The following is a 12910-nucleotide window of genomic DNA, read 5'->3' on the forward strand; positions in this document are numbered from 1 at the left end:
TAGGATGGATATGAGATTTCCATCATACCTCAATGCTGTAAGTCCTCTTCAGGTATCATAGCTACTGTCCCATCTACAGAAGCCAACTGCCAATTACAGGGAACATGGTTGTCTTATCTGTTCAGTGGTTACCCTCTGTCTTGCCTGCAACTGCTAATTTATGACAAAAACCTGCTTACAACCATGAAACTAGAAACAGGGAATATGAACAAAATTTACTTGTGTAATTACCTTAACCTACCCAACAGGTGTAAGAGGTCTTTTATTTTGAAGGTAGTAGGTTCTCAAATCTTTCTGAATGGGAGAACACTTTTCTTTGTGTTACTCTAGACTAAGTTCAAGTTCACCATCAGCAGATGGCCACAGATCTTTCTTGCATTCCCCTTCCCATAGAAGCCATTTCCAACCCCAGGAAATTTCATTCCTGGGATTGTGAGATCCACGTGGAATCTCATAGTTCCATGGATCAGAAGCTTGAGACACAAAAATCATACTATACTGAAGAGAGAGAAAAAGGTAGGGGGAAAATATTTCCAAAACAGTGTTTTCTTGAAAATTGTCTCATATATAATCTCTGTTTATCTATAGTTATCAGAGCTGTTCTTGAAAAATAAATCAAATGTGGGATGTGGATGGACAATCCCCACTGCTTACAGCAGGTACGTTTGCCTTATTTTTCCATTAAATTTTATTTATTTAAATATGAATCAGATTTTTTTCTATTTCAAAAGGTGCTAGAAAATACACATAAATGACATATGCTATGTTAATGGAAGTGGCCAAAAGGACAATTAAATTGCCTTCCACATTGCATCCTCCCAGTTTTTGTTGCTATTAATCCATATGGCTCCCCACGGTTCCAGGAATGGACCTTCAGAAATGGCTACATCCAACCCACAGACATACATGTTAGCAGGTGAAATTAAGGCTGAAACTGGCACTGTGTCTAAAAGAAATACAAAGTCCTCTAACTACATACATTCCTGGGTACAAGTGATCCAAGCATTAAAAATTGATGGTAGTTCTGAAACAACCAGCAATGATGAGACAACTATACATACTATTTTATGCAGAACACAATGATGTTAATCTCAACTAGTGTTGGGTACAGCTAATTATCATTATGGAATTTACCTATACTCCCAGATGGAATTGCATGAAGAAATCATCCTGGCATGATAACTGCCCTCCAAAGTCTTCTATTCCAAGCAAAATGTTTCCCAATTCTGTTAACCCAACTAAATATAGAAACAAAACCCAGATAGGACTTTTTATACAGAATTTAACACACACAATTTAAACACATCACCCTGAAATCAACAGAATTAAAATTTGTGGCTGGTCTGCTTCATGGCCAATGGATTTAGAGAAGGCTGAGCCAGCCTAAATCAGAATTGATTCTTCTTTAAAGCAATTCATGTACAGTACATATGTTTTCCTTTGTCTTATACTCTCAAGACACCCTTATCAATATAGGGTTTTTTTTTCTGCCATCAATTGTATAAACAGCGACAAAACATATTCACTGATCAATGCCGAAGATGGCAACACATCATGCCCAGCCCTTATTTTCAGGTAACCTCTGGCACACACAGCCCTAGCTTTGATGCCACAAGTCCATGGCAGAAGAACCTAATGCAGGGCAGATGCTCAATGTACCACTACAGCTATGAGCGAGACAAAAAGGGGGGAAAAACACCAATTCTCACTTTTTAATAACTGCACATCATTCAAAACCCAAGCAGAATGCTGCTTTGAAAAATAAATCACAGATGAAGACATCAGGTATCATTTAGATAAATCATTTTAACAAGCGTCAGAAATGTTCAACAGCCATCATGGAATTAGGAGACAGAAGAATACTGTAAAATCAGGATGAAAACTTAAAAATTTTGTCCTCCCCCTCTTCTTATACTTCCAAAACGAAATGGGTACAGTCATGCTGATAAAAATATTTAATGACTTTGGGAAAGCAAACACTACTCTTTTTCTAAAAGGACTTACTAAAACCATAATAGAAAGGTCTGTGCTGTAAGCAGTCCAACACTTTGCACTGTAACCATAAGGCTTACTGTACTTAAAGGCTGATTGGATCTGTAGCTATGTACCACTGGATTTAACAAACATCATCTTATAGTTGCTTTTTGCATCCTTCTTGGTTTCAGGATTCTCAGTGTTACTGTGCTTCTCAGTGGATGGCTGCTCTTCTGCAGCGTCTTCATCCTCAGAGTCAGATTCACTTTCAGAGTCCTCCGAGGTTTCTGGCTCCAGGGAATCTCTTGAATCCTCCTGTTCTTCTTTAGCTTCCTCCAGCTAAAATAAAGATTCAAATTAAAGAAAGCAAGCAGAATTTCCTTTCAAACTGCAAGCTGTTTTCATTAATCACAGGAAAATGAATGTTTCAGTAGAACAGAATTAATGTTTCAGCAGACAGAATTAATGGAAAGCCTTTTTAATGAATCAACAAATTAGTGCTAAGGAATCATGGGAAATCTGTTCAAAGTGCAGTCTGGCAGCCTAAAAATGAAAAGCCAGTGTGCTGTGGTTATTAGTGACCCGAATCTGAGAGACTCAGGCTTGAATCTCTGCTCTGTCATGGAAGCTTGTTGGGTGACCTTGGGCCACTCTCCAACTAATATGCCCTACAGCAGTGGTCCGCAACCTTTTTTGGGTTACGGGCCGGTGGGGAGGAGGGTGATCTGGGGTCCGCTGGGGGCGCAAACGCGCATGCACAGCAGTTTCGCGCATGCCTGCATGTGTGCACCTGCCATGCATGTGCGTTTGCGCTCCTGGTGGGGCCGCAAACACACATGTGCGGCAGGTCCGCACATGCACGCATGAAACTGCCGCACATACGCGTTTGCGGCACCACTGGGCGCAAGCACGCATGTGCAGACCTGCCGCGCATGCGCGTTTGCACCGTTGGCGTGCCGGCGGCCGCGCTTCCCTATCCCCCACCCCCGCTCCGGCAGAAAGAAGCTTGCCTGGCGGCAAGCTAATTGGCTGCTTTGGCGGACGATTTGCTCGCGGCCTGGCAAGTTTCTCACTGGGGGGGGCGCAGCCCAGCACCGGGTCGTGGCCCATTGGTTGGGGACCACTGCCCTACAGGATGTTCCAAGGATACGAAGGAAAATAATGTGAGTCACTTTGGGCCACCATCAGAGAAAAGAGCTAGATTTAAATGAAGTAAAATAAAACATTTAGCTCCTAGGCTGTATTTACTTATTATGCCTTGTATTCCGCCCTTCCCCAGATGCTCCACGCAGATTACAACATCTTAAAAACATATGCATTAAAACTAATTTCCCCAGTGCTGAATCCTTAAAAAAAAAAAAAAAGGAGTGGGGGCGGTGGGCAGAATAATAATCTCAGAGTTTAAGCTAGATAGGAAGGCTAGCAATTTTTTCCTGATGTTAATTCAAGGCCTCGACCATAGGCCCAGCGGCACAACTCCCATTTACATGCCCTGTAGAACTGTTTAAGGTCCCACAGGGCCCTGATCTTACTAGGCAGTGTTCCACCAGACCAGGGCCAAGGCTGAATATGCCCTGCCCTGCTTGAGGCCAAGTTAATTTCTTTGGGGCAAATTTTGCTCACTTGATTTTAAAAGTTGTTTGGGGTCCTGCAGTAAGTAGTATTGATTGTACAGAATTATTCCACATGTATTTGTGGGTCGTTGTTTCAATTTAAATGTATTACCTCACTGAAACCGAGTCCACAATGCCGCCGATTCCTTCCTGACATGGTACTATCCATGCTCTGCTGGAACTGCGTCTCAAGCTCATCATTCATTTTCTTATCTTCTTCCCCTATGTGTTCAATACGTATGGGTTATCATCATTTCTGGAGTAAGAATATGTCATGTGAACCGTCTTAACTGTTGTTAGTCCTTAAAGAACCTATGTGTGTTCGACCAACTGATAGGATGGCTTGAAAGAAGAACACTACAAGACTTGCAAAAGTTATAGGGAGGGCTTTGTTCCCAGCAATGAGGAAAGCTGTTGAATCTAGGGAAAGGCAATTAATGAAATCTCAAGCAATCAATAATTTATTCAGACCACAATTAAGCTTATTCTGTATAAAGACTAAAATGTCACCTGAACAGAGGTGCTAGAATATGATAATACAAGTGAAATCTAAATGTGTTGCGTCAGGGAACAAGAGAAAATCAGGCACATATTATCTCTGTCTTGGGCCATTACACAAAAGAACTGGTATCTGAAAACCCATCAATTGTGTGAAATTTACAGCGCTGAGGGCAAAAGTTTAATTTAAATTCTGCCTGTGCTCAGAGACTAGCCTAAAATGTGTCCACTAGGACAAAGACTACAGAAATAGTTCTCCTTGCAAGCTTTCAGCATGGCTGAGATAATGGCAACTAATATAACAAAACAAGTTCTCTTCCCTAGTTTATGCAAAGTTCTATTCTCAGAGAGGGTACAAAGAAAATTTTAGGTTGGTGCAGGTAGAACTAATGTACTCCAATGGGAAAAAATAAAGCATCACTGTATCTGGGAGCAGAAGGAAAAAACTATTCCTCTTCTTCATCAACTAGAAATGGGAGCCAATGCTCCATGAAGATAGCTGGATGAAAAATGGAAACGTGAGAAAACCTTGTCTTCCACCATAAAATTAAAAGTTAAGATTGTATTTTCTTTCTCATTTATCATTAAGCATAACTTTTAGATTTAAGAACAGAACAAGCAAGTAGGAACCCACAAGCACTTGCAGAAGGCATCTCATCCTCTCCCACTATTTCCTCTCTCCCTTTCCTAAATGCCCCTATAGCTTCTCCTATTTCCTGGCTTCTTCTCTCCTTCTAGGGGTGACGACCTGGAGATCTCTTGAAATTAAAATAGATCTTCCAATTAGAAGTCAGTAACCCTTCAGATTGCCAATTTGGGAAATTCCTGGAGATTTGGGGGTAGAAGCATGGGAGGGCAAGATTTGGAAAGGGAAGTGAACTTAACAAGGTACAGTCCTCAAAAGCAGCCATTTTTTCCAGGGGGACTGACCTCTGTCATCTGGAGAGCAGCTGTAATTTCAAGAGATATCCGGCCTTCACTTGGAAGCTGGCAACACTAGTTCCCCTGGATAATAGCGTCGATAACATTATACCACTCTGAGATTCCTCCTCTCCTCAAAACTTACCTCCCCAGGCCACACCCCCAATATCTATTTTCTTCCCATCCAACAGCCAACCCTTTATCTGCCCCTCTGTCACCTACCCCCCTCCCCCAACAGACTCATCCTAGCAACTAAAGCCCAGTTAGGTGATGCCAGCCACTGGGCCAAGCCCACTTGCATGGTAGGGAATCCTCAAGGACTTGTGAGGGGATACCTCCTCTACATCCTCCTCCCCACACTATTTTCTCTTTTCCTCCCCTGGCAGCCCCATATTCTCTTCCCTTTACCTGCCTCGTTCATTCACCAACCTTACTTTTATTTGCCTCCCATCTTCAGCTATATTTATTATCCATATTTATTATGTATTTATTTCCATTTATGCCTCAGCTTTCTCCACAATGGGGACTGAAGCAGCGTACACTTTTCTCCTCTCCTTTTTATCTGCATAACAACCTAGATAGTCTGAAAGTAGGTGACTGGTCCAAAATCACCTAGTAACCTTCCACAGCAAGATGGGGATTTGAAGCTGGTCTTCCCAGACCCTACTCTGAAACTCTACACAATATTGGCTTTCATGGGGTAGCTGCTGATGAACAGTAGCAAGCAGCCAGACCTAGTTGTGTCATGCAAGCCTAGTGGTATCAAGTCACCTAGGGGCTCCTGTCAAGCCAAGGGCTGACAGCTTCCAGAATTAAAACTCCATATGTTAGATTTCTCTGCAAACCTGGGGCCCTTTTCAGGTTTGTAGAAAGATCTGCCTTACCTGTTCACAGCTCTAGTCAGATTTAAGTATTTAAAGATTGGCCAACTTCACTATTCAAATATCAGATTTATAATTCATTTTTATTTCCCTGTCTTTCTAATTGTAAAGGTCCAAACACTTGATTCTGTGCCTAAGTGTAAATAGTGGAGGGCCAGAGAAAGACTGGAAGTCCTCTTCATGCATCTGTGCCAATTTAGTCCTTCAGGAATATATTTTTTCTGTTTGGGTCGATGGAATAGGGCAGAGAAATGAATTTCTCACTGAGATATGATCCTGGCATATTTTAGAAATTGGGTAATCCTATTTCCTCTAGTGAAACGTAGGTATCTGTGGGAAAAACCCATCAATTCTTGCTTCTGTTCACATCCATGGTCTAGGGTCGGTGTAATTTAGGGTAGTGACCCCAACATGGCACACACCAATCAACTTTCTTCCTCACTGCAAACAATGTGCTGGCTTTTGTCTACCATACTAGAACAGGACAACATCCCTCTTTTGCAATTGCAAGAAGCACCCTTTTGGAATCAGCTAACTCTAGCATAAGAAGGTATTTTGATTTGGGAACCCAAACATTACATGATTGGCACTAGACCTACAACAGTCATTTTGCGACTAGCCGCACACTACCTGGTCTCCAAATTCAAACAGTAATCACAGGAACACCAAGGTTGGAGATTCCAGTATTGCAGCTTGCAAGACGGCTTTGAGTGCAATAAATCCCATTTCAAATCTTTGCTCTGTGACTTTCACTGAATAGATTTGAGAAGTCCCCACGCAGTCACAAAAGTGGGTCCCCAAAATCACAGCTACAATTCATAAACGGTAATTCAAATTTATTTTCATTTGATGATATTATGTGTGCGACTAACCTGTTCTGAAATGAGAAGTTGATCTGTGGTCTCCAATTACAAGGCGGCCAGTATGTTCTTTCTAAAAGAAAACACAAGTGATTAAGGTGTGCATAAATATTAGGCAGCTCTCAAGTGTCCAAAGCTACTTCATAATAACACTCACAAAACTGCAATTAACAATGATGTCCCTGCACCTGGGTTTAATTATAATTCTGACAAAATGCTGAATAAGCCAAGTTTGTTTAAGAAAAAGATAAAAATGCAAAATTAAACTAGCCCTTGTCTCCCCCAAAGTGTTTACTGACAACTTACATCAAAAATTCTAACACAGAAACTCAATAGAAAGCTAGTTTAATTTTAGCCAACCACTACTCTAAATATTGACAGAATGACATTTCTTAATAATGGTTTAAAGTACCATTGGTTACTGTTCCTTTACCAAAACCATTATTTATATTTCAAGGACATCATTAATTCATGCAGAGAACAGAAGAGAAAGCCTAACTATCTATCCTGTAGAACTCTATACCAGCGGTCCGCAAGCTTCCGCTTGCTGCGGACTACTGCTCCGGAGTCCAGGGAGAGGGCGGCCCGGGGGCCCGCGCACGCACGGCAGCCCCCGCGAAAGCACGGACTGCCGCGCACGCGCGTTTGCGCCCAGCAGGGGCGCAAACACGCATGTGCGGCAGTCCGCGCATGCACGCTTGCGTCACCGCCATGCCGGCGGGCGCGGCTCCCCCTCCCGGCCCCTCCGGGCCGCAAGCAAATCGGCCGCGAAAGCAGCCAATTAGCTAACGGCTTGGCAAGCTTCTCTTCCCTCCCCCCCCCCCGAAGCGAGAAGCTTGCCGGGCGGCCAATTTGCTCGCGGCCTGGCGAGCTTCTCGCTTCGGGGGGGAGGGAAGAAGGAGCTGCGGCCCGGCGCCAAGGCCTTCGCGGCCTGGCGCCGGGCCGCGGCCTGCGGGTTGGGGACCACTGCTCTATACCACCCAGTTATACTGATATATTGCTCCCAGCAGCTCTCTTCAAAATTCTGATCACTGAAGTAGTTATTGTGCATTCAGAGTTCTTCATTCAGAATATTAGTCTTTGTTTTAGCTTCAGAAAATAGTCTTTGTCCCCCATTTTAGCTACTAATTTCCCCCATTAGAAGATCTGTGTAACAAAAAATGTTGACCAGGGTGTCACAGGGCAATTTTTTCTCACCATTCAGCAGCCATAGGTGTCTATGTCTTGCATGGACATCAAATTCCTACTATTAAGAAGGTGTAACAGCCCATGAATCACAACATCCATTATATCCTCATCAGACAAAGTTCAGATAATGTTTTAGAGACCCAATTCACTTAAGAAGAAAATACCAGAGGCATAATCGTGCTAACCTCATGTAGCATAATAAAAAACCCTGTAGTACGTGAAAGACCATAAAGGATTTTTCTCTGGAGTGCATAACCATTTGTTTAGCCTCAGTGCTAACAAGACCAAAATGTGTACTTTCTACCCATGGAGATGTTGGTGTGCCAGAAAACAAAAGGCACAGAAGAAAGGATGACAGTGGTATCTAGCAAGACACAATGCATATGGATCTTTTCGTTTTGCACTGGAGGAAAAGATCAAATTAAACCTGCTTGAGAAACTTTGGTAAATAATATCAGTCATTCTGCTTTCAATGCACAAACTGAAAGATGTGAAAGCAATGGGTGAAAATACCATACCAACTATGTTATAAGTGATCCTAAAAGATGCTTTGTGAGCTGAGACTAGAGAACACCAGCAGCAGATTTTACACCCCCAACTGTAACTCTCAGTATAGATCTTCCACAAGATTCTGCTGGCTTCCTGTCAGCCCTGAGACCTCCAGCAGTAATGTCTAGGTCGGGCTGCTTTGTATCCCAACCCTCCCTTTCACCATAAGAGGAATCCTTAGAAATCTAACATCCTTAGAAACAAATATAGTTTATTCCAGCATTAACTTTCTTGTGGTATAAGTTCATATTTCCAGACTAAAATAGTGTTAAAACATCAACATCTAAATTTAAAGCCTGTGTGAACAGAAAAAGTTTCTCCTGGCACTTAAAAGAAAGCAATGTAGGCAGCACCATGAACCCCAAAGGAAACACCGTTTCTCAAACAAGGTGCTGTTACTGAAAAGAAAACATCTCTCATTGCTACTCACTTCGCCTCTGAAGGTGGGAGGCGCAGAAAGCGGGGTTTGTCAGACACATCTGAACTGGAGAAATATATAATATGATCCTTCAGGTACTCTATCTAGCCCCAAACCATATAGAGCATTAAGAAAAGAATCAGCCCTTTGAACTGTGCCTGAAACAAATGGACAGTCAGTCCAGATCTTGCAGCACTGGGATAATATAATCCCTGTTTCCCACCACTGGCAATAGCCTGGCTGCTACATTTTGGATGAACTAGTTTTCAGACCATTTTCAAAGGCAACTCCACATAAAGCACAGTATAATAATCTAACCTAGATGTAATCAGGACATGGATCACCACGGACAGGTTACATTTTGAGAAAGGGCCATAGCTGGCATATTAGCCAAGACTAATTTTTAAAAGGATTTAAATTTTTCTAAGGATTCCTTCTACCTGGAGAAGAGCCTAATGCTGGGAGTGATCGAGAGCAAAAGAAGAAGGGGACGACAGAGAATGAGGTGGCTGGACGGATTCACTGAAGCAGTAGGTGCAAACTTAAATGGACTCCGGGGAATGGTAGAGGACAGGAAGGCCTGGAGGGTCATTGTCCACGGGGTCGCGATGGGTCGGACATGACTTCGCACCTAACAAAAACAATTTTTTTAAAAATCACATGCCACAGAGGAGATTTGAGCCTCCAACTGTAGACTAGGTACAGGGGTAGTCAACCTGCGGTCCTCCAGATGTTCATGGACTACAATTCCCATGAGCCCCTGCCAGTAGAGGCTCGTGGGAATTGTAGTCCATGAACATCTGGAGGACCGCAGGTTGACTACCCCTGGACTAGGAGGCAACAGTAGCCCCAAGTTACAAGCCAATTCCCTCAGGGGGAGTACAGCCCCATTCCAGGACAGTCTGATTCCTCAACCCTTAAGCAGATTTCTCATTGATCAGCAGCACCACAGCCTTGTCTGGACTGAGTCGCGGTTTACTGACCCTCATCCATCCCATTACCTACTTCAGGGACCTGCTCAGGATTTCCACAGTCTCACACGACTCAGCTGTTAAGGAGAAGCAGAGCTGGGCATCATCTGCAATCTCATATAGAGGTTAAACAGCACAGGGAGTAAGATAGAGCAAAAATGCCATGGGGACAAGCAGCAGACGACCAGCACTACCTTCTGGAATTGATCAGCCAAATAAGAGTAGTACTACCATTTAATCGCTTAATTACAAGGTAAAGCCTCACCTTCCCAGCACCCATCAGTCTCAAGAACTTTTGCTTTCTTTCTTCATTACCCAAGTCAGCTGCCTCCCAACTGCTTGATCCAAGCTGGAAAAAGAAGACATCACAGTAAGTAGACAACATCTTCTATTAACTTATTACAGAGTTTTAAAACAAGTCAAAAACTTTTATTATGAGTGTTTTAAGACCACCAGAATGTAATAAACTTTGCAGGAGTGTAAGGTTCGCCGCACTAGTTTGCACTAACTCCAGTAAAGAAATAAGTTGAGGTCTTTAAATATAGCCTCCTACCCAGTAACATTAGCCCAAGGCAATCAAGTTACTACAAAGGTACCACACACACACACAACAGCTTCTATGGAACATTTGCAATAGCAGCTACAAAAGAGACAAACTCCGTCCCCGAAAAATGTTATAAACAGAAACACTATATTTTTCTTTCCACTGGGGTTAATTTTAAGAAGTGTGAACAGTGAGTCTAAGACTGCTTCAGAAGTTAACAGCACACACACACATACAACCTTACTGAACATACATCACAAGTGAGTATGCCACATTTGCAGATCCATTTCTAATATTTACAATCTACACGGTGAGATGCAGGTGACTCTGGACCCCAGTGACCAAATATGCGTACTGCCAGTAGCATGTCATGTAATACCATAAAATATGAAGCAGCCCAAATTCTCCTTGGATCTGCTGCACAGGTCAGTAGCTGTGGTAGCTTTAGGACCCCACAAGACAGCTTCTTGGGAGGTGAGGGCCTAACATTTGCTAGGAATATTAGTATTAATATTCAATTTAAGATTGGTATGATTTTATTAACAGAGCAATTAAACAAATCCTTCATGATAAACTTGAAAGCAGAGACTACAAGACATATCTAGGTAACCAGAAGTAGCTTACAAAGCATAACACAACAATAACAAAAAAAAATCTCTTCCTCCAATATAAAAAACTTTGTTTTGATCTTGATTTGGCTTCAATTTAACATCTTGCATTAGTGCACAACACAGCTCTTAAAGTTTCAACCCACATTCTAAACATTAAATATCAAGGAGGGAACAGATACACCTTTGCACTCAAGCATATTTGTACACTGCTTGGGGAGCGGTATAAATAATTGGTTAAGCGGGGCGGGGTGTCCGGGATACAGAACCCCAAGGAGCCAATCGGAAGGTGCACGCAGAGGGGCCAATTGGAAGGCGCAAAGCGCCCTCCAATTGGCCCATTACCCCACTGACTGGAGGCTGCCACAGCCCCAGGGAATTGGAAGGTAGGCGGCCACCCAGGGGGAGACTTCTGTGAGGGCCTTATAGCAGGAGTCAGCGGGAAGGGGGGGCGCCGTGGGAGGCTCCCCTGCCAGCCTCGGAGCAGGCCCGCAGGGAGCCTGGGGACTCGACAGGGAGGGGGTGGCCTGGGGGAGGGGGTGGCCTGGGGGGGGTGCCCCAGCCCCTTCAAAGCCTGTCCTTACAGACAGGCTTTGAAGCCTAGTATACATATAAACAACTGGACAAACTGGCAGTGCATTCTCACAAGAACCAGCTAGCCAGCGATAATATCCAAATTTGGATTTTCCTGTAACAAACTAGATCCATCATGAGATTAAACTTCCCTGCATGTGGTCCAACCTTCCTAACAGCCTGAGCCCTGCACCAACCAAAACTGGAGCCCTGCTTGCCAGCTACGGGTTGGGAAATACCTGGAGACTTTGCAGGTGGAACCAGCAGTGGGCAGGATTTGCGACTGGGAGGGACATTAAGGGAATATGATGCTAATATAAAGTCCACCCTCCACAGCAGCCATTTTCTCCAGAGGGACTGATTCCCCTCGCCTGGAGATGAGCAATAACTCCAGGGGTCCCACCTGGGGGCGGCATCCTTCCTGGAGCCCCAGAGTCCTCAGTCGCCCCCCCCACACACACACACACACACACCCACACCCTCCACCCCCTTCCCGCCCCCCCCCGGCCCCTTCCTGTTCTTGGAAGTTCGCACCAGCTCCGCAGGCCAAGAGCTCCCGCCCAAGCCTGCTCCTCCACCGGGAGGGGAGGGGAGGGGAGGGGAGGGCGGCTTGCACAGGGGCCCCGGGGCAGCGGCCGCAGCAGCCCCTCCGCCTCCTTAGTCTCCCCCCGGCCGCCCTGGGGCCTCCGCGCAGAGCCCAGTCCCCGCCGCCGCGGCTCACATCAGGGGAAGCCGCTCGCTTCACTCCGTGGGCGGCCTCCGGCGGCGACTCCCTGGCGGCGCTCATCCTCCCGCGCGAGGCCGCCGAGACCACAGCCCCTCCGAGGACCACTTTCGCCCTGCTTGAAAAGGCAGCCGCGTTGCACGACGCATGCGCGGGAGAATGGCGGCAGGTCAGGTGGTCGCTCTCGGGTCTTTCCGCCCGGCCCAGGAGCTTCTGGGAGTTGTAGTTCTGCTCCCGCTCCTCCTTTCCCCTACATGCATCCAATATAAACAGTTAGAGTTAAAGAAAGACGAAAGTCCAAATGCACATGGGGAATTATACTGGCGGTGGACGAGGGGATTAAAGAATTATCAAATTGTTGGTTTGCTTTAAAAAAATTATCCTACAAGTGATGAAAGACCCTTATCCCAACACCACCCCTTGAAATTTTGCTGTGAAGTGTACAGATGCGACTCTCTAGAGTTGTCACTTCTGGTTTCGGAAATACCTGGAGATGGGGGGGGGGGCGACCTGGAAAGGGCCCGGTAAGTGAAACGCAATTAGTCAGACTGGTAGGAGTCTCTCTCTTTCTTTACAAAGTTGTTTCTA

At 44.7% G+C, this 12910-nt stretch overlaps 1 protein-coding gene across 1 annotated transcript; it reads right to left on the minus strand.

The window, feature by feature from the left end:
* Positions 1–1698: 1698 nt before the first annotated feature.
* C2H11orf58 (chromosome 2 C11orf58 homolog) lies at positions 1699–12523 on the minus strand. Its single transcript, XM_077321676.1, has 5 exons — positions 12320–12523; positions 10139–10222; positions 6760–6820; positions 3700–3809; positions 1699–2313 (listed from the first exon to the last, which is right to left on the minus strand). The coding sequence occupies exons 1-5, from the start codon at positions 12383–12385 to the stop codon at positions 2101–2103; spliced, it is 534 nt and encodes a 177-aa protein (XP_077177791.1). The 5' UTR covers positions 12386–12523; the 3' UTR covers positions 1699–2100.
* Between the last annotated feature and the right edge of the window lie 387 nt (positions 12524–12910).

The sequence above is a fragment of the Paroedura picta genome, chromosome 2, assembly GCF_049243985.1.
Source record: "Paroedura picta isolate Pp20150507F chromosome 2, Ppicta_v3.0, whole genome shotgun sequence".
NCBI lineage: Eukaryota > Metazoa > Chordata > Lepidosauria > Squamata > Gekkonidae > Paroedura > Paroedura picta.